Here is a 22,747-nt window from a genome sequence, read left to right as displayed (position 1 = left end):
TGAGCAGTTTATGGGATCTCAGTGCCCTGACCAGAGATTGAACCCAGGCCACGGCAATGAAAGACTGGAATCCTAACTAGGCAATCCAGGAACTCCCAGTTGTCTCCTCTGTAAAGGAGGAGCACATTCATCATTCATTTCATGGATGAAATATGATAAAGCACTAATACATACATGCATGTGTGCATGCTAAGTTGCTTCAGTCATGTCTGACGCTTAGCGACCCCATGGACTATAGCCTGCCAGCTTCCTCTGTCCATAAGATTCTCCAAGCAAGAAGACTGGAGTGGATTGCCATGCTGTCCTCCAGGGCATCTTCCCAACCCAGGGCCGGGTTCTTTACCACTTGCGCCACCTGGGATACCCCAATACATACACAGAAAGAGCTTACAAACCTTAACTATTATAATAACAGTTTGGGTGAAGAGTGACCAAGAACCTGGCTCCCCATTGACATCTGACCCAGAGCCAGAGATTGGCTGGACGTGTCTCAGATATTCGGGCCACAAAAGGAGGGACACCTGTGGCCTGGTGTCATCCTAAGAGGCCAAGACAGGAACATCAATCCCAGTTCCCAGTAAGCAACCGCTCTGTCCTTTGTTACCATTCTTACCTGCTAGGCCCGTCTTGAAGAGTTGATTTTTCTGCACACTCGCCCTTCCCCACTCCACTGACTCCATGCTGACATCTATATTGGGCAGTATTGTCACCGGGACAGGGAGCCCCATAGAAATAGGACGGGGCGCTTGGGGTGGGGGCCGTCGCGGGGCTGAGAGCCGGTATCACGTCTTCTTTCGCTGGGCTCCCGTGGAGGGGCCTGCTGGGGGAGAGAAAGAGCGAGCCCGGCCTCCCGCCAGGGAAGGAGAGACCCTGAAATCCTGGATGGAGGGCTGGAGATTGGTGGGAGTAGCTCCCTAGGCGGACGCGCACGGACCCGAGTGTAGATTGGGGGCGGGGCTATAAGGGCTGCGGCTGGGTTCGGAAGGATTGGGAGGGGCCGGGAGGTTGAGAGAATGACTGGGGCGGGGCTAAGAACGGGGTTGGGGCGGGGCTAGGTTCTGGGGGTAGGACTAAGCCGGGAGCAGATCTGGAGAGGACCTAGGGATGGGACTGAGGGCTGGGCCTGAGCAGCCGAGCTAAAGTTTAGGCCCGGGGAGATAGATTCGGGGGAGGTGCTGAGGGAGGGGCCCGGAAGGAGCTAGGAGGTCCCGGATGAAGAGCGCCGCTGAAGCGAATACTCGGGCTAAGACAACGCAGCCTAGAGCAGAGGGAGAGGGGAGACTGGGCAAGCATGAGGCGGAGTTAAGGGCTAGACTGGGGCGAAGCTGAGACTGGGGTTTACAGTGGGCTCGGCCAAGCTGAGGTTCAGGGTTGGACTTCTGCGTGGAAGAGTCTTGTAGAGACGAAGAACTAGACTGAGAGATATGTGGGTCAGGACGACACTGAGGATTGAAAGGTGGACTAAGGAAAAAACTGAGGACGATACCAGCTCGTGGGACGAGAGCAGCACTGGTAAGGAGGGGGCGTGGCAGATTAGGGGAGGGCTTCCCGCTGGGGGGCGTGGCACGGGGGACTGGCCTGAGAACCCAAGGAGGGGGTGGAACCTGAGAGCCCGACGAAAGAGGCGGGGCCAAAGGCTGACTGGGGCGGAGTTAGGACCTGGGGGCGGGCTCACTCGAGCCTTGGACCAATGATTGAGCAATAGGGACAGGAGGGCTGGAGAACCGCTTGCAGGTTGGACCGGGGTGGTCGGTTGGAGCCAGAGCTACGACCTCTGGTTGTAGGGGTGGAAGGCATTGCTGTGCCTCAGCCGCTAAGCAGGAAGTGAGGGGTTTGGCTGGAGCTCATGGTCCAGTCGCTGGGGTTGGGGCCGGCGGTTCCTTTGACTTTAGGGCAGGAAGAAGTCTGGAAGTTCCACTCGTGACATCACAATCTCCTCCAGAGGTGGGCGGGGCCAGGGCGGCATTTCCTAGGAGATCGGAGCTGCCCTGCCTAGCTCCCTCCTCTTCCCTCCTTCCCTTCCTTGGTTTTTCCCTCCCTTCCTTCCTCCTTCCCCCCCTCCCTACCTCCTTCCCCCGTTCAGCTGCTCGGGCGCCCGACCTGGAACCCTAACCCCTGTGTCGCCAAGGGCAGGGGAAGTTCCTCAGCTCGCTAGATTGGGAGGACTGTACAAATGAGCATCACCTGTGAGTTTTGAGTTAGGTCTCTACCTCGATTAAAGTCCTACTAAGAAAGAGACCTCAAGCTTCCCTCTGCCTTTTAAGCTCTCTCTCATTCAATGTCACTCATTCATTATGGGGTCTCCCCTAGGACCATCTTCAATCACTTCTGCTGCAGGAGCTCCAGATTGCTGCTTCAGCTGGAAACTAGAGCAGATTGTTTTCCTCAGAGCTGAGAAGAGTTATTAAATCCCTCCCCTTGGCATTAGAGTTATGGCATAGAGTTAAGTCAAGGCTTCTTGGGGATATGGGGGGAGGGGTGGTTAGTTCGTGGACACTGCATATGAGCCTCTTCCATGGTGACTCTGGAGAGAGCAAGCAGAGTTTGAATCCTGACCGTGGCTCAGGTCACTCTGGCCTGACCTTTAGGTTCCAGGCTGGATAAAGGAGGCTGTGGAGTCAGGATTGAGTAAAACCAGAGGGTGAGGAATTGGCTGTGTTAGAGGTGAAAAGCAGTTGTAGTGGGAAGTGATAGCTGGCAGGACAGGTTTTGGATAGGAACCACAAGTAGACAGGCTGAAAGAGGATAGACTATGGAGCCAAGAAAATTGGATTTGAATCCTACTTCTGTCATCTATTAACTTGTTTCTTTGGACAAGTTACTTATTGTAAGTCTGTGTCCCCATCCATAAAATGTGCTTTGGTGAGGATTTAGAATCAATGGCATATTTTAAAGGCCCAGCGCAGTGCCTGACCCTGGGAAAATGCTCATCCAAGGTCAATTTTTTTTTTTTTTTTAGTTCTACCAGTTTATTGCTACCAACCCATCTCCCTCCACCCTCGTGCACACATGCTGTCATGTAATCCCATGGACTTCAGCCCGCCAGACTCCTCTGTCCATGGACTTTTCCAGGCAAGAATACTGGAGTGGGTTGCCATTTCCTTCTCCACCAAGGTCAATTTTCTTTCCCCAGAGAAGTCCCCAGATTTGAACCCTGGAGAGAATCCCCAGTGCCACAGCTTCTTTGTGGCACCAACAGGGCTTTATTCTCTTCTAGTCATGTGTTCATTCAATCAACCAACTGGGGGACCAGTTATATCATGATGAAGAGTTTGCAGCTCATCCTGAAGGTAGTGGAATGCTATTAAAGAGGAGGAATGTGGTGAACCAGTTTGGCTGCATTGTGAGGAGTGGATGTAGGGAGTGAGACAGAAATTAGGCCAGGTGGGAGGCTACTCCAGCTGTCTGTGTCAGAGGTAATTGATAGGTCTGAAACAGAGTCAGATGTGGGGGCAAGTAGGCATGGCAAGACTTGGTCATTGAGTTGGTGAGAAGTGAGGCAAAGGATGATCCCTAGATTTCTAGCTGAGGTGTCTGTTGCTTTCTGAAATGGCAGTTACAAGAGACAGTGTTTCATGAAGGGTAGGGAGAAGATGGTGGGTTCATATGACATGTGCTGGTCTGATGTTTTGAGAATGTCCGAGAGGACATAGGCTATGTGCTCAGGAAACCAGTCTGCATTGGAGATTGAGATTTATGTCATTTTATTAGTGGATGTTGAAACCATGAAAATGGATATCATTATCCAAGACAAGCCTGTAGAGTCTTTTGAGAAGGAGGCCAGCAAAAGAACCCTGGTCATCACCAATTTAAGGAGTACAGGCCAGCAAAGAAGTTAGGAAAGAATTAAAAGCTAGGAAAGAAGAAAGAGATGAGAGAGGTGTGTCACGAGAGTCAAAGGAAGAGAAGAAAGAGGTTGATTGATCAACAGGATCAGCGAGATGAGACAAAAAGAAGGTCACTGGGTTTGGCTATTAGATCATTGGTGGCCTTTGCCTGGGCTATTCTGATAGAGGGCAGAGATGGCTGCCACCTGTAGGTGGCTGGAGAAGACAAAGGTCAAGACTTAGCTCACTGAAGGTAGGGACTGGGCCTCCTTTGCTGGTGCCTAGTGAAGCTGTCCAATATGTCTGTTAAATAACGGAGTGAATAAACTTGAATTGAAAAGGAAGGGTGGCTATGCAGTGACATAAGGAGAAATAGGGTTCACAGAAGGTTTTGTTTAAAGATGTTCATAGCCTGTAAGAAGAAAAACAAACATGAAAGAGGCAGGTGAGAATTCTGTCTGGGACCTGGATTTTAGGTGCTTGGGCAAGGAGGGAGGGACACTTCCCCAGGCTAGAAGTTGATAGGGGTGGGAGCAGCCACAGATGAAGCCCATGAAATGACGCATTGAGAGGAACAGTTGCAGGGTGCAAATTTCCAAGGGAAGTGTTCAGAGTTTCATTCATTTGAGTACTTCCTGTGCCGTGGAAAACAGATGGAACTTACCAGAGACCTATAGAAGGATGACCAATATCACTGAAGGCCCCGCTGAAGCCCCAAAGCAATCATCTCCTTTCTTTAAGCAGGACTCAGTCCGGTGCCCTCATAGGACAAAGCTAATTGTAGGAAGGAAAAGGAAGTGCAAACTCTACTCTGCGGTTGCTGATGGAGCTGCTGTCATGTTGGAGTTTGTGACAATCCCTTCCCTGAAACCGTCCTTTCTTATCTAGACTCTGGCTCACGCCTATTCTTCCCTCCAGATTCTACTCCTGTTATGCTTCTTCCAAGAAGCCCCGTGCCCCCATTTCAGTGGGTGTCCTTGCTCCCATGGGCCTGCCTCCCCACCCTGTCTCTCCCTATCAGGGTCTGCCTCACACCACTGTCCTGTACTGTTGCACAGACTGTGTCTCCTCCCCTCATCCCCTCCCCCAGCCCCAGTTGTCCCCCAGCCCCTGATGAGAGCAGGGACTATTGTCTTTTAATCTCTGCATCTCCTGGGGCTGTCCCTGGAGCTTCTCCGGAGCTGTTTTCTGAGTGAATGGAGTGGGGAGGGGCTGCTGCTACCTCTGTGTACTCTCTCAGATATAAACAGGTTGCCCAGCTGGGGGAGAGGACATCTGCTGGCTAGTGTGGCATCCAGCACAGATGCTTCTACTTTATCCTCTGAAGGTGGGTCCTCCTTTAAGGGGGGCAGGGTGTGTGGAAATCTCTGGCCCTCACTTGGTGGTAGGCTGGAGGGAGGGAGGTGTTTGGTTCTGAAAGGGTCACCCAGCTGCCCTACCCCACCCCCTTCTCGTGCCCCGCAGAGAGGGCCACCCCTTCCTGGAGGCCGCAGTCACCCTTTTCCTTTGTACAGCCCTTTATGGTGCACAAATATCTTTGACATACGTGAACTGAGTCCTCTCAACAACCCTGCAAAAGAGGTATTACCATCATTCCCACTTTGTGAGTAAGGAAATGAAGGCTCAGAGAAGTAAAGTAACTTGCCCCTAGGTCACCCAGCTCAACTTGGACTCAGGCCTGACTACAAGTTCGGGGCAGTTGCCACTCTGCTGCCCTTTGCTGCAGTTGAGCAGTGCTGGAGAAAACCTGAGGCAGCGGTGATGGTGTTCCAAGGTCCTGCCTCCCGTGCAGGACTCATTCCCCTGCCGTTGGAGAAGGGACGGGGGAGGAAAGGAAGCACAAAGGGAGGCCACTAAGTGGATCGGGGTGTATGGGGGACCCAGGCCCCCCACAGCTTGGTGGGGGGAAGGGAAGGGACAAGGAAGGTGGGGAAGGCTCAGACCAAGCTTCTGTCTCACCTCTCAAGTCCTTTAAGGTCACCTGGAGTAACTTTAAGGCCAGCCTGAGTTAACTGCTGGCTGGAGGCCAGTATGAAGTCTTGTCCCAGTTCCACCCCTTGTAGGGGCTGGATAAAGGCACAGTCCTCCTGGCCTGTTCTGAGAGAGTCAGCCAGCCACAGCACCCGAAGCCAGGCAGCCCTGGAACTTACGAGTACCCGGAACTGGGGTTCAGGGGGAACCTGGCAGGAAGGTGCCCTGTCCTCTCAGCACAGGGAGTTGTTTCATGGGCTTATGTTGTAGATGGTGGCCCAATGGAAACGCCACTGGGCCTTAGGCAGGGTCAGAGGTGAGGTGGTGGGAGTGGAGGCTGGGCGAGACCAGTCTGCGTACAGGCTTGATGCATCCTAGCAAAAGAGGTAGGTATCTTTCCTCGGGGGCCTCCCCTAATTCCAGTCATCTCTTGGCAGCTTCTCCCCTGTGCTACCTACAAGGGTGGGTTGTTCAAGTTTGTGGTTTAAGGACTGGGGAGAGAATGGATGGGGAATGGGAACTTGATAAAGAGGGAGCAGGGAGAGTCAAGATTAAGTTTGGGAAAGGGGAGACAAGTGACGGTGAGACAGGGAGAGGGAGAAGAGGCTTAGAGAAGAGAGAAGAGACAGAAGCCCAGGGACATGACGCGCCCAGGGGTGGCACTCAGGCAGGCTCCTCCCTGGCTCCAGCATCCTGCTATAGTGGGTCCTGGGGCTGGAGCCGCTTCAAAGGCTGGGAGGGGTGGGACACCGGTCTCCGCTGGCTCCCCTCAGCTCTCTGCACATTGGGTCAGCTGACAACTCAGAGCACTGGGTGAGGGGCAGGTGGGAGTCAGTGGAGGGCCCTGGGAAGGTGGGGCTCCCATAGAAGGCAGGGGAGGGGAAGAGGCAGGTGTTACCAGACAGCATGGGGCTGGTGGGGACCTTGGTGAGACACTGTCCTGGAAGTCTGCGAGGGGCAGGCAGACTCACATGCAATGGGCTGGGGAGAGGAGAGGCTGAGACCTAGGTACTGTTGGGCTGAGTTACTACTACCAAGCAGTAAAGAAAGCTGTGTGTGCATGTGGGTGGATGTCCCTGGCAGTCCAGTAGGGTTAGGACTCAGCGCTTTCAATGCTGGAGCCCTCGGTTCAATCCCTTGTCGGGGGAACTAAGATCCCACAAGCTGCACAGTGAGGCCCCAAACAGAACAACACAACTGTGGGGGAGGGAGGGTGGTGGCAGCGGGTGAACCTGATGATTCAGGTTGAGCTGAATCATTTTAGATCAATTTAGATTGAGCTGTGAGACAGGAGATCCAGGTGTGCTGCCGTGGCCACCGTGTGACCCAGGCTCTTAACCCCCTCAGGTGAATTCAAGAACGCTGACAGGTGCTGCTGGAAACACAAGTGTGCCGGGCACATTGTCCACCCCTTCTCCTCTGACTATGTCCACCATGACGTGCACCTGCACTCTCTCAGCCACTGTGACTGTGACTCGAGGTAGGGCCCCCCTCCTTGGGAGACCCACAGCCCAGGAGAGACTCCTGGGCAGACCCAGGTCTAAAACGTCCATTTTGTCTCCCCGCGTCAGCTCTGCCCTCCCGGCCCCAGCTTTGTAAGCCTGGCTCTGCTCCAGGGGCCGTGAGGCGGTCTTCCGGCAGCCTGGGCTGAGCAGAGTGGAAGCCCGCTGTCCCTTAGGCTTCTCGCTCTGGGCCCCTGGGGAATCATGGAGGCATGGGAGCCGGGCTGAATCCCCTGTGTGGCAGGCTGAAGGACTGCTCAGAGAAGACGAATAGCAGCTCTGGAGATGTGGGCCCAACCTGCTCCCGAGACGTGGACTCAACCTGTTTTGACATCATCCAGTCCCCATGCTTTGACCTCATCCCAGAGGAAGAGTGTGTGGAGCGGTTCTGGTATGGCTGGTGAGTTACGGCAGGTGGAAAGGGATCACTGGCCCCCACATCCTGTCAGTCATCTTTCCCTGCCCTCCTCCCTCGCAGGTGCAAGAGCTACAGGCCTGTCTCTGTGGCAGTGATCCACCATCCCATCCACCATGAGTGTGGCACAGATGACTTAAACCAAGAGGAAGAGGAGGAGGAGGAGGAAGAGGAGGAAAGCAAGCCTCCCATCCCGACCCAGGTGGTGCCCACCACCACCCCCACCGACACAGGCATGAGCATGATCACGGGTGCCCCTGACTCAGCAGCTCCCATCACCATCTGGCGTTCCGAAAGCCCCACTGGGAAGTCCCAGGGCAACAGGGTGATCAAGAAGATAAAGAAAAAAAAAGAGAAAGACAAGGAGGAGATAGACGAAAAGGAAAAGGCAAAGGTGAAGAAAAAAGTCAAGAAGGGCAAGCTGACGAAGAAGAAAAGCCCAGTTAAATCAGAATCACCTCCGGACTTAAGCCGATCGTTAAGCCCAAGAGAGCTGGCCAGGATGTCAGAGTCCAGCCCAGAGAGCCGGCAAGATCTGGAGAGTGAGGACAGTTACAATGACCCTGGGCGGGAGGAACCCTCCAGCGAGGATATTGTGGAGTCTTCATCACCCAGGAAGAGAGAGAAGAATGGGGTCCAGGTCAAGAAGCCCGGCTTGAAGACCTCGCCAGTCAAAAAGGTCAACAAGAGGAGATCTCCCCCAGCATCAAACCCCAATCTCAGTTGAGGCGACCAGGGTGAAGAATAAATGCGATCAAGCCTGTAGCTGACCCCCTGCTTCTCTCTTCCTCCAACCTGGCTACTTATGGGGGCAGGGGGTGGGCTCTGGGCATGGCTGGAGCCAATGCGCTAAGGGGCTGCAGGGGTTTCTGAAGGGCAGTCCGTCTTTCAAGAGAAGTCCAGAGAAGGTAGGTGGGTGGGCAGGGAAGGGGCAGACTCTGTTTCTCTGTAACATCCTAGGTCCAGGCACAACTCAGTGGGAGGGTGACTTCCTGTCGACCAGGAGACAGGTCTGTGTGAAATCCACCTGGTGATGGGCAGTACTGTGTGCAGTGATACCCCTAATAAATTGAACCTTTTAACCCACTCTGTGCCACCGTGCCTGGCCTTTCCCTACTCTTAAGTGGCCCTGGGAAGGTGCTGGTGGCATCGAAGGGAACATGATCTTCCCAACTGGTTGGCCCTGCTCTGGCTCAGCCCTTCTAAACTGTCCCCAACCCCCCTTCTTTAAAAAAGATTTATATTTATTTTTTTCTTTGGTGCTGTGCTCGGGCTTCTCTGGTTGTGGAGCATGGGCTCAGTGGGATCTTCCTGGACCAGGGATCAAACCTGTGTCCCCTGCATTGGCAGGCATCAGGCAAGTCCCTCTTCTAGAAACCTTTTGTGCTGAAGGGAAAGGAACTGAATTCCTGTCAGAAGGCAAGCCCCTCCTCCCAACTCCTGTCAAGAAGCAGCCAAAGGGATCTTGAATGAAGATGTCAAGTGGGAAGTCCACCAAGTATGGGCAGCAGTGGCCTTTTCTGCTGAGCCTCAGTCACAGAAAAGGGAGGGGAAAGCCTTGCTTTCCCAGGGCTGTAAGACAAAATGTGAAGAAACACAGGAAGGTCAATTCAGAACTAAAGAGGCAGTGGGCTAGACGAAGGGACCCTCGCCAGGGCTGTGTGGGTGGGACCGGGTGAGTGTAGGGCCTGTCCTGCGGCGACTCATGTAGAGGTCAGATCCCAAGGCCCAGTCAGCTAAAAGTGGGGAAAGGCGCAGGGCTCAAGTGGAGAAACCCAGACGGACTTGTGGCCTTTCCCCAGCATGGCAGAGAAGACCAGGAGGTAGTGGACGGGGTGGCCGCTGTGTGAGCAGCAACAGCTGTGCAAACGTTTGCTGAGGTGTGATGCGCTCCCAGCCCCCGGACTGACCCGTCGCACCTTTTCTCTGTCATCACAGCTGCCCTGCTGAGGCGGGTTTCCTCCTCTGTTACAGACAAGATCGCTTGCTCAAGGTCACAGCGCTGTGACCCTAGGCGGTCTGATGCAGAAGCCACGGCTCCTTTGTGAGAAGCTGCCTCTCTGAAGGCCTGGGGTCTGGGGAGCCTGTAGAGCTCCCAACAGGGCTTTGAAAGCTCCCCCTCAAGAGCTGGAGACTTGGGAGAGAGAGGCTTTGTCAGGTGCTCTGTAGAAACACTGTTTATTCAAATGACAGGCAGGAAGCGGTGGCAGCAAGGGGTGAGGGCAGCCAGGTGGGGGCTGGGCAGGTCAGCACTGCTCCCCTACATCCCTCATCATCCTGCGTCGACGGCCACCCCGCTGTTGGCACCAAGGCGGAAATACTCGCCCTCCTCGCCCTCCTGTCCCAAACTGAATAAATAGCATCCCTCTCCCCACGAGTGCGGGGAGACTCGCGTGCTGAACTTGGCCCCGCCGCAGCCCAGAGTCAGGGGAGGGCAGAGGCTCAAAATGGCTTGTAGGGAGCAGAGCACAAAACTGCTCTCACCTTCTTCTTCCTCTCCTTCCTCCCTGCCACACGCCGCTCCCAGCCTGGTCCCAGGACAGGTGGTCAGTGAGGGCCTGGAGGGGAGGATTGTTGCCTAGCGCACACTGAGCTCAAGTTTGCAAGGCCATCCAGCCTGTCGCCCATCCAGGCTGACCACCAAAGAGAACGTCAATTCACGCCACTTTATGGACAGAAAAGGAGGGGCAGGGAGTGAGGCAGTGGGCAGCTAGGTCTCTCCCAGCCTCAGAGGTAACCAGAGTCCTAGGAGCAGGCGCCCTACCGATCCATCTCGTCCAGGAGTGGGGTGGCATCGCCAGCAATAGACATGGGGGTGCTTTCGATCATAGGGCTGGGGGAGGGCCGAGGGGTCAGCCGCTGCTTCTGTTTCCGCCGCTCCGCCTCCTTCTCCTGCAACCACTGCTCTGCCATCTTGCCCCAGTCGATGGCTGCATGGCTGTTGGACCTGGAGGGAGAACCAGGGTGTGTGATACACGGACTTACTCGGCCTGCGGCTCACCAGAAGAAAGCCCACCCCGCAGTCCCTGGGAGCCTCCATGCTCGCAGAGATGGATCTCGCATCTGTGGACAACAGTGTTCTGGCTTCTCCCAGAGACCAGCCCTCTGGGGGACACCCCCTGGCTTACGGCTGTCAGGAGATCCAGAGCACCCACCTCGACTAACGACCTGTCTGATAATGTCAGTATACTCACTTTGGCTGCTGCTGCCGTTGCCGGGAGCTGGAGGAGGGCTGGGGCTGGGCCTGGGCAGACTGTGGGGTAGTGCTGGCCTGCAGCTGGTGGTACTGTGGCGTGGTGATGGGTTGGCTGGGTGTTGTGTAGGAGTAGCTGGGGGTCATTAGTGGTGTGGCCACTGGCTGCTGGGCTGGTGTTGGGAATACCTGGAGAAGGGAGACAGTTGAGTTTAGGCTGAGTTTGTGCTTACTTGCTCTTGCGGTAAATTTCTGACAAGCTGAAAATCTGGGCTCTGCACAAAGCCTTCCAGCTGACCCTCTCCTGAGCAGGGTGTGATTCTGAGCAGCGGAGGCAGGCCAACAGCAGGGCCAGCCACTCGACCACTCGAGTCTAGAGGCTTGAGGGTTCAGGTTCCAAAGATCCCAAAAGACTCCGTGGAATGGTCAGAACTTCTCTTACTCCCCCTTCCCCTCAGTGGCCCGAAAACAAGGAACATCTGTTGGAGACAGCTCCTAACGCTGTGGCAGTCCCACCTGCTGTGGAGGCCCTCGTGGTGGGCCCTGCAAAACCCAGTCAACAGACACAGGCTGGTAAAGGATGACCGTCCCCTTTCACTCTTTCCCACCCTCTGCAGGGCTTTTCCTCCCCAGGCCACGTACATGGTAAGCGCTACTGCCCCCTCCGCTGCCACCATAGCCATACTGGCTGGAGGCCCACTGTGCCGGGGTAGCATTAGGGTTCTGGCCCTGGCCTGTCACGGCAGCAATGGCATTGAACATCTGCGAGGTCATGTTCTGGGGCAGGGCGTTCACAGCCCGCGTGAGATCTGTAAGCACAAGAGGTGGAGATGGGCATGTTAGGGGACAGCCCTTCCAGCTCCATCCCTCTTACCCCCAGGCCTGGCACAAGCTCCTTACCTGCAAGGTTGATGTTGGCTGGCGTAGCATTGATAGAAGCAGGTGTTCGGGTCCTGCTGCTGCTACTGGGGGTGATGCCTACAAGAAATGGCCCAAGTAAGAAGTCTCTCTAGAAACCTACTTCCAGTTTTACAACTTAGGGAGCTGGGAGAGGTACCGAGGTAGGTGGAAAGAAGGGCAGCTGGGGGAATTCCCTGGCAGTCCAGTGGTTGGAACTCTGCCTTTTCACTGCTGAGAGCCTGGGTTCAATCTCTGATCAAGGAACTAAGATCCCACAGCTGCACGGTGTAGCCAAATAAATACACAAGTTAAAAAAAAAAAAGGGGAAGCTGTATAGGCAGAGGATGGAGGACCTTCCTGATGTTAGGAGGAGGGAGCAGGAATTGAGAGCTACAGTGACAGCCTAGGTCTCACCTTCAGTTGTAAGAGTTAGTGTCTGTCTGCACGCAGTGCTCAGCTGCCCCTTCAACTACACTCCGGAAGTCACAGACAGTAGAGCTCACCTGGTACAGGATCCTGATAGTGATCCTTAAACCATCTGAAAAGGCCGTTCACAGTGGGAAAGACTTGGCCCCGGTACCGGAATCCTTCTGGAGTCACAGTTACATATTCTATCCTGGGATTTTGGAAGGAAATATGCATCAGATCCCACTTGTGACCAGCTGGGAGCGAGTGGCCAGAGCAGATCTCCACCATGTGAAGTAGCCACACTGGGTGCTGGGGGAGGAGAGATAAAAGAGCCAGTCCCTGACCCTGGAAAAGGAGGCTGCACTCTGGCGAGGTGAGGAGGGCACAGAGAAGCCCAGACAGGGCCTGGAGTCAGCAGCCCCAGATGTGCTCTCTACAGGCCGCCAGAAGACTCCCTGGGGGCCAGGTCACCATCCTGGGCTGCTGTGTGATGGCACCACACAGCCGGTGAGGGGGATACAGAGATCACAGTGTTGGCGTGGGGGGGCCCCCCACGCAGCAAAGCACAGTGCTCCATGAGCAGAATCCGAAGTGCCTCTTGAAGATGGCTGGTCTGTCCTCCTTTAACACTTTGCCAGAGCAGAGAGTGGATAAGAGGCTCTGGGTTCAGATCCAGTTCCAGTTTGGCTCTGCCAACTCACCACCTATATGGTTTTTTACCAAGTTACTTGGTACCAAGTTACTGAATGTGAATCTCAGTCTCATTTGTGAAAAGAGGATGATAGCACTTAAATCTATAGCATTTAACCTACTAGGAATAAACAGCGTGTGTAAAGCACTCATCACACTATTGAAAATGGATTGTGCTCAATAAAGCACAGCTGTAAACAGCCAGCGCTAAGTATGTCAACGATCTCACTCAGATTAAGATGAAACCTGCTTCTTGCACCATAAGGAGTCTGTGCCCCTTTCCATGGGAAGCTATCACGTGGCCTATGTCCCTGGTTAAAGTCCTCTGTTCAACTGCTCCTCATGGAACAGTTTCTAACCCCCACGTGGCCCTGGCTGCCATCTTCCGGAAGCATGCTGGTGAATCAGAAACAAGCACAATATTCCAGAAGTGCGCACGATGGTGCAGGGTCCAGGGCTGCTTGTCCTCTGAACACCTGCTAACAGAGCCCACTCTGGGCACCATGCGCATGCACGTGGACAGGACTAAGAGCAGAGAGGCACAGACGAGGCCAAGGACCGCAGGAGGACGCGGGAGTGGAGAAGGCAAGTCTGGCCATCCGTCTGGGTAACAGACACAAGAAAGAAGGTCAAGGGAGACAGGACTTGGTCTGGTGCAGGGTGAGTGCTGGAGGGACGCAGACATCGAATACCAAGAGAGGCCAGCCTGGCTGTCACACACAGAAGCGGGCAGAGCAGGCTGGCAACTGGAAGAAGAGATGCTCTCCAGACGTACCCCACCTTCAGCACACGCTCACCACAGCAGCAGGGAACCCCTGCGTGAGGGTAAAGGCCCTGGTGAGGGGGAAGCGGAGGACAGAGCAGCCTGCTGGCCCTGTCTCTGCCAGTCAGGTGGAGAGAGTGTCTGGTGGTTTCCATCACTCCCTGGGAGGGAGAAGAGGTGAAGGGACCTCCTTTTTCACCCGGTTGATTAAAGCACCTTATTCAGTCTTTGCCTTTTGCCTCTAAGTCCAGCCTTTTCATTACCCTCTGTCCCCACCTCCAACCTCCACCTCCACTCAAAAACAGGTAAGAGGGGAAAGGCAGTCAAGCAGAACCAGAGAGAGTACTGTTTGGGGCCTGCGAGCCTATCTGTGGACCCCAGCGGCAGCACCTTCTCAGCACCAGTGCTCACCTGGGTTTACCCCGGGGCTGGTATCCCAGTAGGAACTTGCCGGGCAGTTCCTTGCAGGCACAGATGAAATAGGGAATGAAGGTGGGCTTCTCCTTCTTAGTTTTGATGAGCAGCTCCTCTAATTTCTGGGGGTAGAATGAGGGGGAGAGGTTGGGATAGCAGCATGCTTGGTATACAATGTCTGGCCTCACACACCATGTACACCTCCTTCACCAGCGCAGCATCCCCTACACTGAAGGGAAACCAGACATCCTTAAGTGACTGGGAGGGGTCATCCCTTGCAGGGCCCTGGGCTCACCTTACGGTCCCCACCACTGCAGTCCTGATAATATTTGTGGTTTAGAAGGTCCCGGGCAAAGGATGCCATAGGCTGAACATAGCGGGCAACAATCTCATCCAAGTCTTCAAACTCCTGTGGGAAGAAGGTGAAGGCCCCGAGTGTCATTCTGAACTGAGATCCAGCCTTTTCAAATCCACTTGGAAGAGAACCCATGGGAGGGGAGGAACTCCCCCAGCCCTCCTGCTATAGCCTCATTCTGCTGCAAAGTCCCTTCATCTTACCCATCTGTGTGAGTTGGGTCTAATTTTACTAGCTTACAAGACACAAAATCCCTTACATTTTTTATTTGTTTGGCTGCACTGAGTCTTTGTCTTTGAGGCGCAAGTGCACCCGCTCAGTAGTGGCTGCGGGCAGGTTTAGTTGCTCTGAGGCATGTAGGATCTTAACTCTTCAGCCAGGGATCGAAATCACATCCCTGCGTTCTAAGGCAGACTCTCAACCACTGGACCACCAGTGCAGGGAAGTGAAGCTCTCTGGGTCGTGTTCGACTCTCTGTGACCACGTGGACTGTACAGTCCATGGGATTCCCCAGGCCAGAATACTGGAGTGGGTAGTTGTTCCCTTCTCCAGGGGATCTTCCCAACCCAGGTCTCCAGCACTGCAGGCAGATTCTTTACCTGCTGAGCCACCAGGGAAGTCCACAAAAGCTTTAAGTCATAACTTTAGTTCTCCCTCATTACTTGGGAACAGTAAGGGCCTTCATAAACTTTCTCTCCACTGAACAGAGAAATCTGGCCTGTGTCTGCTTGAGGACACAAGCAGTTGCATGTGTACTTTCTCCTCTTCCTCCAGTGGTTCTCTAGATAGTCTATTTTAGAATTTGTAGGACAGAAAGAAACACAAAAACAAGATATATATACAAAATTGCTGTCAAATTACTCATCTCATAAGGGCCCTGAGTAGCTAGAATACATACAATGCACACAAGTGACTGCGGTGGAAGGGGCTTGCTTCTGGAAGCAGGAGTGGGATGCTAGCCTGTGCAGGGGCTGCCTCTTACCTCACTGTTGATCCACAGGGTGGCTCCCAGGCTGAAGGCGTTTTCCTTGCCCTCTTCCCGCACATCCACGTGCTGGTAGATGCCGTCACTGACCTTCCAGGTCACTGTCAGGTGATTCTCGCCCTTGCTGCTCGGTCGGATGATCACGTCACCCTGGTCCATGGTTTCCATCATTTTTTCTGCTTGCTTAAAATTTATATTATGGAAGGATGGATGTGCAATCACTCGCTTGATATATGCTGAAAAGGGCAGGAAAGAAGCATAGGTCAGCTGATGGGATGGGGAGCCAGCCCAATGAGACAAGTCATGGCTAAATTTCTGATCCACCACTAAATTCTGAGACTTTCACCCTCTCTGGGCCTGGATTCTCAGATGTGAAGGCTGTGTTAACCTTGGCTCCTAGGGTGCTGGGAGAATGAAGCTTTAGGGGTCCCAGTGCATTAGCAAAGAAAATGTGACCCACAAAAACCCTGGCATCCAGCCTGGCCTATGACTCCCTTTCCTGCTGCCTCTGGGCCTCAGCCCCTCAGAGCTGAGCACTCACTCCCACTGGGAAGCTGAGCAGTCAGCAAGCACATCCTGGGGCCAGAGGGCTGCCAGGACGCGGGTGCACAGGCATGACTGGGAGCACTCACTGGTCCGTTGCTGCTTCCGCTTCAGGTCCTCTTCCTGCTTGTGGTCTGCTGCTTCGGCATCAAAGTCATAGTAGGTGTCCTTGGGCAGCTTCCACTCGTTGTTCCTATCCATGAGGTCCGAGGTGCGGCAGGTCAGGTCTGCACTAAACTTCTCGATGTCAATCTTCATGATGCGGCAATGAACAGTCATTCCCACCTAGATCCACAGAACATTTGAGCTGGAAGGGACACAGACGGTCTAGCCGATGCCCCATTTTACACGTGAGAACAGCAAAGTCCAGGCAGAAAGGTGGACAGACTGTCCAGAGCCAGCCGGCTACTGAGTGTCAGGTTAGCAAGAGTTCTGGGCTGAATTTGGCCTGCAGACTAGTCTGTGCCAAGTACTGATGCCTCCTGCTCTAGGCAGAAACACCAATTGGAGTCTCCTGGGATCTCTCACTGGCACTATTCTCTTTCCCCATAAATTTGCCCAATTACTGTTCCTAGGGTGTGAGCCAAGTCTGGCCGTCCTTTTTGGAGGAAAAGCAAAGTAACAGTTTTTCTGTACTTTCCCTCTGATTTGAGCCCCTCTGTTTAAAGAGTGACAAAACCCAGTCAGTCTGCACAGCTCTCCTGGAAATTGTCCTAGCTCTGTTTACAGGTATACCTTGGAGGCATTGCAAGTTCAGCTCCAGACAATCACAATACAGCAAACATCATAACAAAGTGAGTCACCAGAATTTTTTAGTTTCCTAGGATATATAAGAGTTATGGTCACACTATAGTCTATTGAGTGTGCAACACTTTTTTTTCCCCAAACACTATTTTTTTAAAAAATTAAATATCTTAATTAAAATTTCTTTATTGCCAAAAAAAAGGCAAGCCATCACCTGGGCCTTTAATGAGTCCTAATCTTTTTGCAACACTAACATCAAAGATTACTGATCACAGATCACCCTGACAAATATAATTAAAAAGTTTGAAACATTTTGAGAATTGGCACAAATAAAAGCAACACAGAAACATGAAGTGATCAAATGCTGTTGGAAAAAATGGTACTCTAGATTTGCTCAATGCAGGTTACTACCAACTGTAAATTTCTTTAAAAAAAAAAAAATTACAGTAACTGTGAAGGGAAATAAAACGAGGGATGCCTGTGTTAGGAATGTCTTTCCCTAGCCTTCCTAAGTCCACGGTTCTCAGGGGTTCACAAAACTTAGAACCAGAGATTTGGCAAATCTGATATCACTAGCAGATGTCACTAACTGGATGATCCTGGAAAAGGCACTCAAATTTCTCTGAAACCAGAAGATAAATATTCCCATCTCCATTGGACTAGCAGATTTGAGACAACACATGTAAATATCAAGGGCTGGAATCCAGTGTGTGAATAAACAGCAGCTCTGACAAGAGAAACTAGAACAGAAAGGGAGCTCAGCCTTTCTGCTTCACAGCATGGAATGCCGGGCTTTGCTTCCTGCCCGCCAGACTAAACCACGGCTTCCCACACAGGAAGGGCTGGCAACTTGATCTAATTTCACAAAGGTAGTGAATAAAAACTGCTCCTCATTTGGGTAGATGCTTCTTACCCTGACTTCACTCAACTGGTTATAAATCCTCCTGAAATGTTCCCCAGGAGCCCCTGGGAACACAGCCTAACTCCTGGTGGGCACAGCCAAAGCCAGCCTGATTTGGGCCACTGAAAACTGCGCCAGATGCCTTAGCCCCATCATTCACCTACCTTCACTCGTTCCTCTGGCCGCTTTACCACTTTGTCACTGAGGAATTTGGTGGGGATGAAGCCAGTGACACCATTGTCTAGCCGTGTTTTGACACCGATGGCCTGGCCTGGGCATGAACCGCTGTCAAAGTGGTTCCAGACCTAAAGACGGCATCAGGAGAAGAGCTTGATCATTAAGATTCTGGAGACCACACATTCAGGAAAGAGCTGGCAGGAATGCTGTAATTCATCTTACCACTGACATTGGCAACACGATGTGAGAACATGATGACTCAGCCACCCAGCAACACAGAATTTGAATATCCCCTAAGTTCCCTGATGCATAACTCATGTTTGGCACCACTAGCCAGCAGATCAATCTTTTATGTTAATTTAATGTATATGTCCCTCCAGCGTCAAATGAAGCCCCTCCCTTCCATTCTGTCCTGACCTTGTGAGCTTAAGAAATATCTGTTTGTCACCTCAGAACAACTCATTTCAGTGAACCAGCACACCATGGCTCTTTTACATCCTTGACGAATCTCACTAGTTTCTTTTACTGGGTAAATTTGAAAAACAGTCTATTTTACTATCTGCCTAAGTAACATATGAAGATCCAGAAAAAGCTTCAGGATGGCTTTTATGAGTTCTAACCATGAAAAAAGCAGATGATGTCTAGAAGACTGTGGGAAAAACAAAGATGTGTGTGAAGGATGACAACACTGAAGGGAGCCTACAGCTACCCTCTAAATAGTATAGGGACACTGTGCCCACCCTGTATGTAAGAAAAGCATATATCTCCTCATGTCTCTAACTGGTTGAGCAAGATCCTCAGAGAATGGGAAACAGGATTAAGGGCTGAGTGAGAACAGAATAAGAGCACATAGATCATTTGGACTAGCAGCACATGGAGGGACTTTAAGTTAGGCCTGTGTGCATTCCAGATCTCTTCCCTCTTTGTCTGTTGCCGTGGTAAAGTGTCACCTAAATTACTCCCATTCTCGGTACCTTTCTAAAGCACTGAGATCATGCAATCACAAACATCCAGGGACCACAACAACACTGTAGCACATACCTCGCTTAGTTCCGGGAAATTGTCCTGTTGACAGAAAGGGCACTGCCACAGCCCCGTCTCATCGTTGCGGATTGCCTGGTCGTAGCTCTCACCCTGTGGACGCCTGTGGGCGATGCCGGTGACGTTGCAGATAATGAGCTTTCCTGCAGGAAGGGGAGAGGAGGAGAAGGGGAGAACGGGAGGCAGTCTGAGAGAACTGGAGAGGTGACTCCTCCCCATCAACTGTTTAGTGACATAACATCTGTCCTAGAGCATCTCCCCTGATTTTCTTCACATCCTTGAAAAGGGAGATCATCCCTTTATTTGATGACAGGAAAATGAAGCCACAAGATTGACCCCATGAACACCTCACAACAGCAGGTTAAAAAGCATGATTTGACCTTGAACTCGAATTTGATTTCCAGCTTAGGGCTCTATAATCCTCTTAAAAGCTTCCCTGGAAAAAAAAAAAAAAAGCTTCCCTGGAAAAAAAAAAAAAAAGCTTCCCTGGGCTTTCCCACTCACAGTACAAACTGGCCTTATTCTGCTGGAATTATAGTCTGATTTGAACATACACGGTAAACACTATCCCCTCAACCCCTTTTTGTCCTCCTCCAACTAAAGAAAACAGACCCAGGATTTACCAATGTAGAAGGTCTCTGGTGTTTCTTTGGTTAACATATTGAAGATTTCCTCTGTGTTAGGAGAGCGGTAGGCGGTCCGGAGGTCCTTATATCGACAGCTCAGCTCCGCTCGGATGTCGTACAGCGTGATGTGTTTGTCACCATAGCCCTGGGGAAGAAGCCCCCATTAAGAGTCTTGCAACTGCTCCCCAACCTGAGCCACCAGGGTTTCAGTGAAAGGAGTAGCCAGTTGGCTCTTGTCAGGGTTTCTTTCTTTCCCCCCAATATTTACTAAATCAGCTTTTCAAACTTTTTCTTAGCCATGGAACACTGTTCTACAATAAAAATGCTTCATGGGGACCTCCCTGGTGGTCCAGGGGTTAAGAATCTGTCTGCTAAAGTGGGGACACAGGTTCGATTCCTGGTCTAAAAACATTCCACATGCTGCAGGGCAACTAAGCCCTGGCACCACAACTACTGAGCCCGGAGGCCCTAGAGCCTGTGCTCCGCAACAGAAGAAGTCACCACAATGAGAAGCCGCCTATGCTCCGCAACAGAAGTCACCACAATAAGAAGCCTGTGCGCCGCACTAGAGAGTTGCCCCCACTTGCCACAACTCGTCCCAACTCAAGAAAGCCTGAGCATAGCAATGGAAACTCAAAGTGCAGCCAAAAATAAAACCCCTGATGGAATCACAATGCATGAAACAAATGCAAAGCCACACAGCTGGAAAGGAGGAAAGAGGCCCCAGAAGCAAACTACTACGCCCCCATCTCCCAGCTCCTCCAAAACATGCCCCCCACAATGACTACAGCAGTCTCTGAGACGTCCTTGGCTCCTTAATAAGCAGACTGAAAACTTCGTTGAGTAAACCCAATACTGTGTGGGGAGGGAGAAGATCAAGTCTCTTACATTAATAGTATTGGGGCTACCCTGAGGATGTGCTTCCTGAGTCTCTTCTCATCTAGGCCAGGCCTTCCACTCTTTCACCCACCTGCCTCTCCAGTTCTTCTGCAAAGGCATCAAGGTCTAGGTCCTTGAGTCGCTCTGGGTTTTCCAAGATTTCTTCAAGGGCTCCCGCAGGGTTGGCATCCTCAGCTGATTCATCATATTCTAGAGCATCCACTGCCATCTTCCTGGCCCACTCATAAGTCTCAGGGTGAACTCGGGAACCATCAAGGACTTCAATGTATGAGTCAGTGCTGAAGGAGAAGCAGAAGAGGAGCAGGATATATAACAAGAAGCTTCTAGTAACAACCCAGATGTCCACCAATGGGGAACTGGTTAAATAAATTAGGGTACCTCCATACAATGGAATACTATACATCCATTAAAAAGAATGAGGCAGATCTGTGTGTGCTGACATGAAAGATGGCCGTGATATATTGATAATGTGAAAAATGCACTGCAAAACACTATGAACCATATGATCCCATTTTTGTAGTAAATGGGTAGTTAGTAAATGTATAGCAAAAATAAAATTTAGGAAAGTTGTAGTATACATCAACTTGTTATGGCAGTTATCTCTGGGGGGTGGGATTATGGGGGACTTCCACTTTCTGCATAATATTTCTATATGTTATTGAATTTTATATGATAAAATTATATATATAAAAGTCTTATAAATAAAACAAGAAGGGGGAAGAAGACCTTTGAGAATTTGCTGACAGCTACTTTCCCCCATAAAGCCTTCCCAGGCTGGTCTTGCCCGTGCACTCACATGGACCTATGTTATTCGTGGAGTGTTACAGCAAAGCTGGGTGGAAAATGAAGTTTTAGAACTTGAAGCCTATTTCCCCACTGATTTCCATTACTGAATGAGGAGCTATGTGCCCGTGGAAAAGATCCTCCAAAGACTGAGTTGATAACTTCTGGAGAGGAAGAGGTCAATAGTGAAGTCCAAAGTCCAAGTGAATAGAGAACTTTCTCTCAATAACATCATCTCAGAACATACCAAATCTCTCTCCCCCTTCCTTATCTCCTCAGACCCCCACACTCCTCTTCCATTGCCCCAACTATTCCCACCCTTATTGAGCCACAAAAAATCATAACAACAGAACAAGTTTGTGTTTACTGAACCAAGTCTTATGTTTTCTGTCCTCAATTGATAAACTAAGTTGGTTCTTTTGATGCTTCTCTCATAGAAAAGCTTCACATAATTGAACTGATCTTTTCCATAGGTCAGAGGCTCTTGACTAAATAAAGGCTCTTGGCTTTAAAATGTTTCCTAATTTAAATAGTCTGTGGCCCTTTGACAGCCCTAATCCCTGAACCCCCAAAGCAAAGCCCAAGAGAACTCCTCTTGGCCCACCCAGGCAGAGGGCATCACCTGTCCCCCAGGGAGGCGGTGTCAATCTTGAGGAAGCCAGCGCAATTCATGAAGACTTTGGGACCCATGTGGCACATGGTGACCAGCTGAGTCCGGCTCTCGAGCCTGGTGTTGTTCTGTTTCAGAATCTGGAAGAGAAGCCTGGAGTGAGCAGGAGCAGTAGATAGGCCCCACTTCCTGGTCTGTTTCCAGGTCTCTGGGAAACCTTCCACAATGGGAAGCTGCCCCAGCACCCCAATATCTAACTGAGCACTGAGCAGTTAGCACAACATACTAACTGCTATTAAAAAATTATTTTAAAGAACCACCACACTGTGCCAAGCAAAGAGAATACACAGCTAATGTACAGCTTCAAAGTTGATGTAGAATATACACTCAAGTACCCATCCCACATTAAGAAAAAATTTACCACAAATACTCTTGAAGGTTGCTACACGTCCCTCTCTATATTGAAATCCTTTCTTTCTTCCATGGGAAGAAAACCACTATCCTTAGGTCTGTGTCTAGCATACTCTTGCCTTCCTCTAAATCATGGCTTAGGTTACCTTTTCCATGAGCCACCAGAATGCAGTAGTGACGACCAGGACTGTGGCCACCTAGGCTGAAGTCTGACCCTGACTCTTACTAGCTGGATGACTCTAGGGGAGTGCCTTTACCTCTCTGACCTTGCCCTTTTTGTCAAACCATGCTGGGAAAGTAAAGGTTCAATGAAATAAGAACTTTCCTTTTTTTTGGTCCTGATTCAACCCAATCCTACCTTCAGAAGATGGGTCCCTTTTCGAGGTCCCAGGCCACAGACATACTGAATCAAGGCCTGGCTGTAGGGGTGCGCAATGGCACGGTTGACATCAACTCCAACCTCATTGACTCGGTTGATGAATTCACAGTACAGGGCATTGAGTAGCTCTTCTTTCACCACATGCTCCTGTCAACACACAGTAGGCAGGGATAAGGTTACTGTGCCACTCTGTCCACCTGGGCCTACTT

General features: G+C 51.5%; 2 protein-coding genes across 6 annotated transcripts in view; one reads left to right on the top strand and one right to left on the bottom strand.

Annotated features, from left to right (window-relative positions):
• Positions 1-1,103: 1,103 nt before the first annotated feature.
• PROCA1 (protein interacting with cyclin A1) lies at positions 1,104-8,478 on the top strand. 4 transcript variants are annotated; one of them, XM_020884751.2, is made up of 5 exons: positions 1,104-1,512; positions 5,068-5,154; positions 7,146-7,278; positions 7,545-7,700; positions 7,779-8,478. In XM_020884751.2, the coding sequence occupies exons 1-5, from the start codon at positions 1,425-1,427 to the stop codon at positions 8,440-8,442; spliced, it is 1,128 nt and encodes a 375-aa protein (XP_020740410.1). In that variant the 5' UTR covers positions 1,104-1,424; the 3' UTR covers positions 8,443-8,478. The 4 variants fall into 4 exon arrangements, with proteins under 4 accessions (XP_020740410.1, XP_020740412.1, XP_020740411.1 ...); XM_020884752.2 differs by lacking the exon at positions 1,104-1,512 and adding an exon at positions 1,953-2,186; XM_020884753.2 differs by lacking the exon at positions 5,068-5,154.
• Positions 8,479-9,865: 1,387 nt separating this feature from the next.
• SUPT6H (SPT6 homolog, histone chaperone and transcription elongation factor) overlaps positions 9,866-22,747 on the bottom strand; it is a 30,447-nt gene continuing 17,565 nt past the window's right edge. For both annotated transcript variants that reach the window (XM_020884768.2, XM_020884770.2), the window contains exons 23-37: positions 22,518-22,685; positions 21,761-21,888; positions 20,426-20,633; positions 19,453-19,600; positions 18,830-18,972; positions 17,776-17,916; positions 16,056-16,251; positions 15,421-15,659; positions 14,379-14,492; positions 14,081-14,205; positions 12,312-12,424; positions 11,809-11,886; positions 11,551-11,717; positions 10,910-11,097; positions 9,866-10,662 (exon numbers count right to left, since the gene is read on the bottom strand). In XM_020884768.2, the coding sequence (XP_020740427.2) occupies positions 10,476-10,662; positions 10,910-11,097; positions 11,551-11,717; positions 11,809-11,886; positions 12,312-12,424; positions 14,081-14,205; positions 14,379-14,492; positions 15,421-15,659; positions 16,056-16,251; positions 17,776-17,916; positions 18,830-18,972; positions 19,453-19,600; positions 20,426-20,633; positions 21,761-21,888; positions 22,518-22,685 (2,343 nt within the window). In that variant the 3' untranslated portion in view covers positions 9,866-10,475. The remainder of the gene's footprint in view (positions 10,663-10,909; positions 11,098-11,550; positions 11,718-11,808; positions 11,887-12,311; positions 12,425-14,080; positions 14,206-14,378; positions 14,493-15,420; positions 15,660-16,055; positions 16,252-17,775; positions 17,917-18,829; positions 18,973-19,452; positions 19,601-20,425; positions 20,634-21,760; positions 21,889-22,517; positions 22,686-22,747) is intronic.

The sequence above is a fragment of the Odocoileus virginianus genome, chromosome 17, assembly GCF_023699985.2.
Source record: "Odocoileus virginianus isolate 20LAN1187 ecotype Illinois chromosome 17, Ovbor_1.2, whole genome shotgun sequence".
Lineage (NCBI taxonomy): Eukaryota > Metazoa > Chordata > Mammalia > Artiodactyla > Cervidae > Odocoileus > Odocoileus virginianus.
This window is presented reverse-complemented; position numbering and strand designations above follow the sequence as displayed.

Bases quoted from the DNA above. Each gene is read 5' to 3' on its own strand.
- PROCA1 (XM_020884751.2), top strand. From the start codon at position 1,425: ATGTGGGTCAGGACGACACTGAGGATTGAAAGGTGGACTAAGGAAAAA. The intron at 7,279-7,544 runs GTAGGGCCCCCC...CCTGTGTGGCAG, and splicing joins CACTGTGACTGTGACTCGAG to GCTGAAGGACTGCTCAGAGA. The intron at 7,701-7,778 runs GTGAGTTACGGC...CCTCCCTCGCAG, and splicing joins GAGCGGTTCTGGTATGGCTG to GTGCAAGAGCTACAGGCCTG.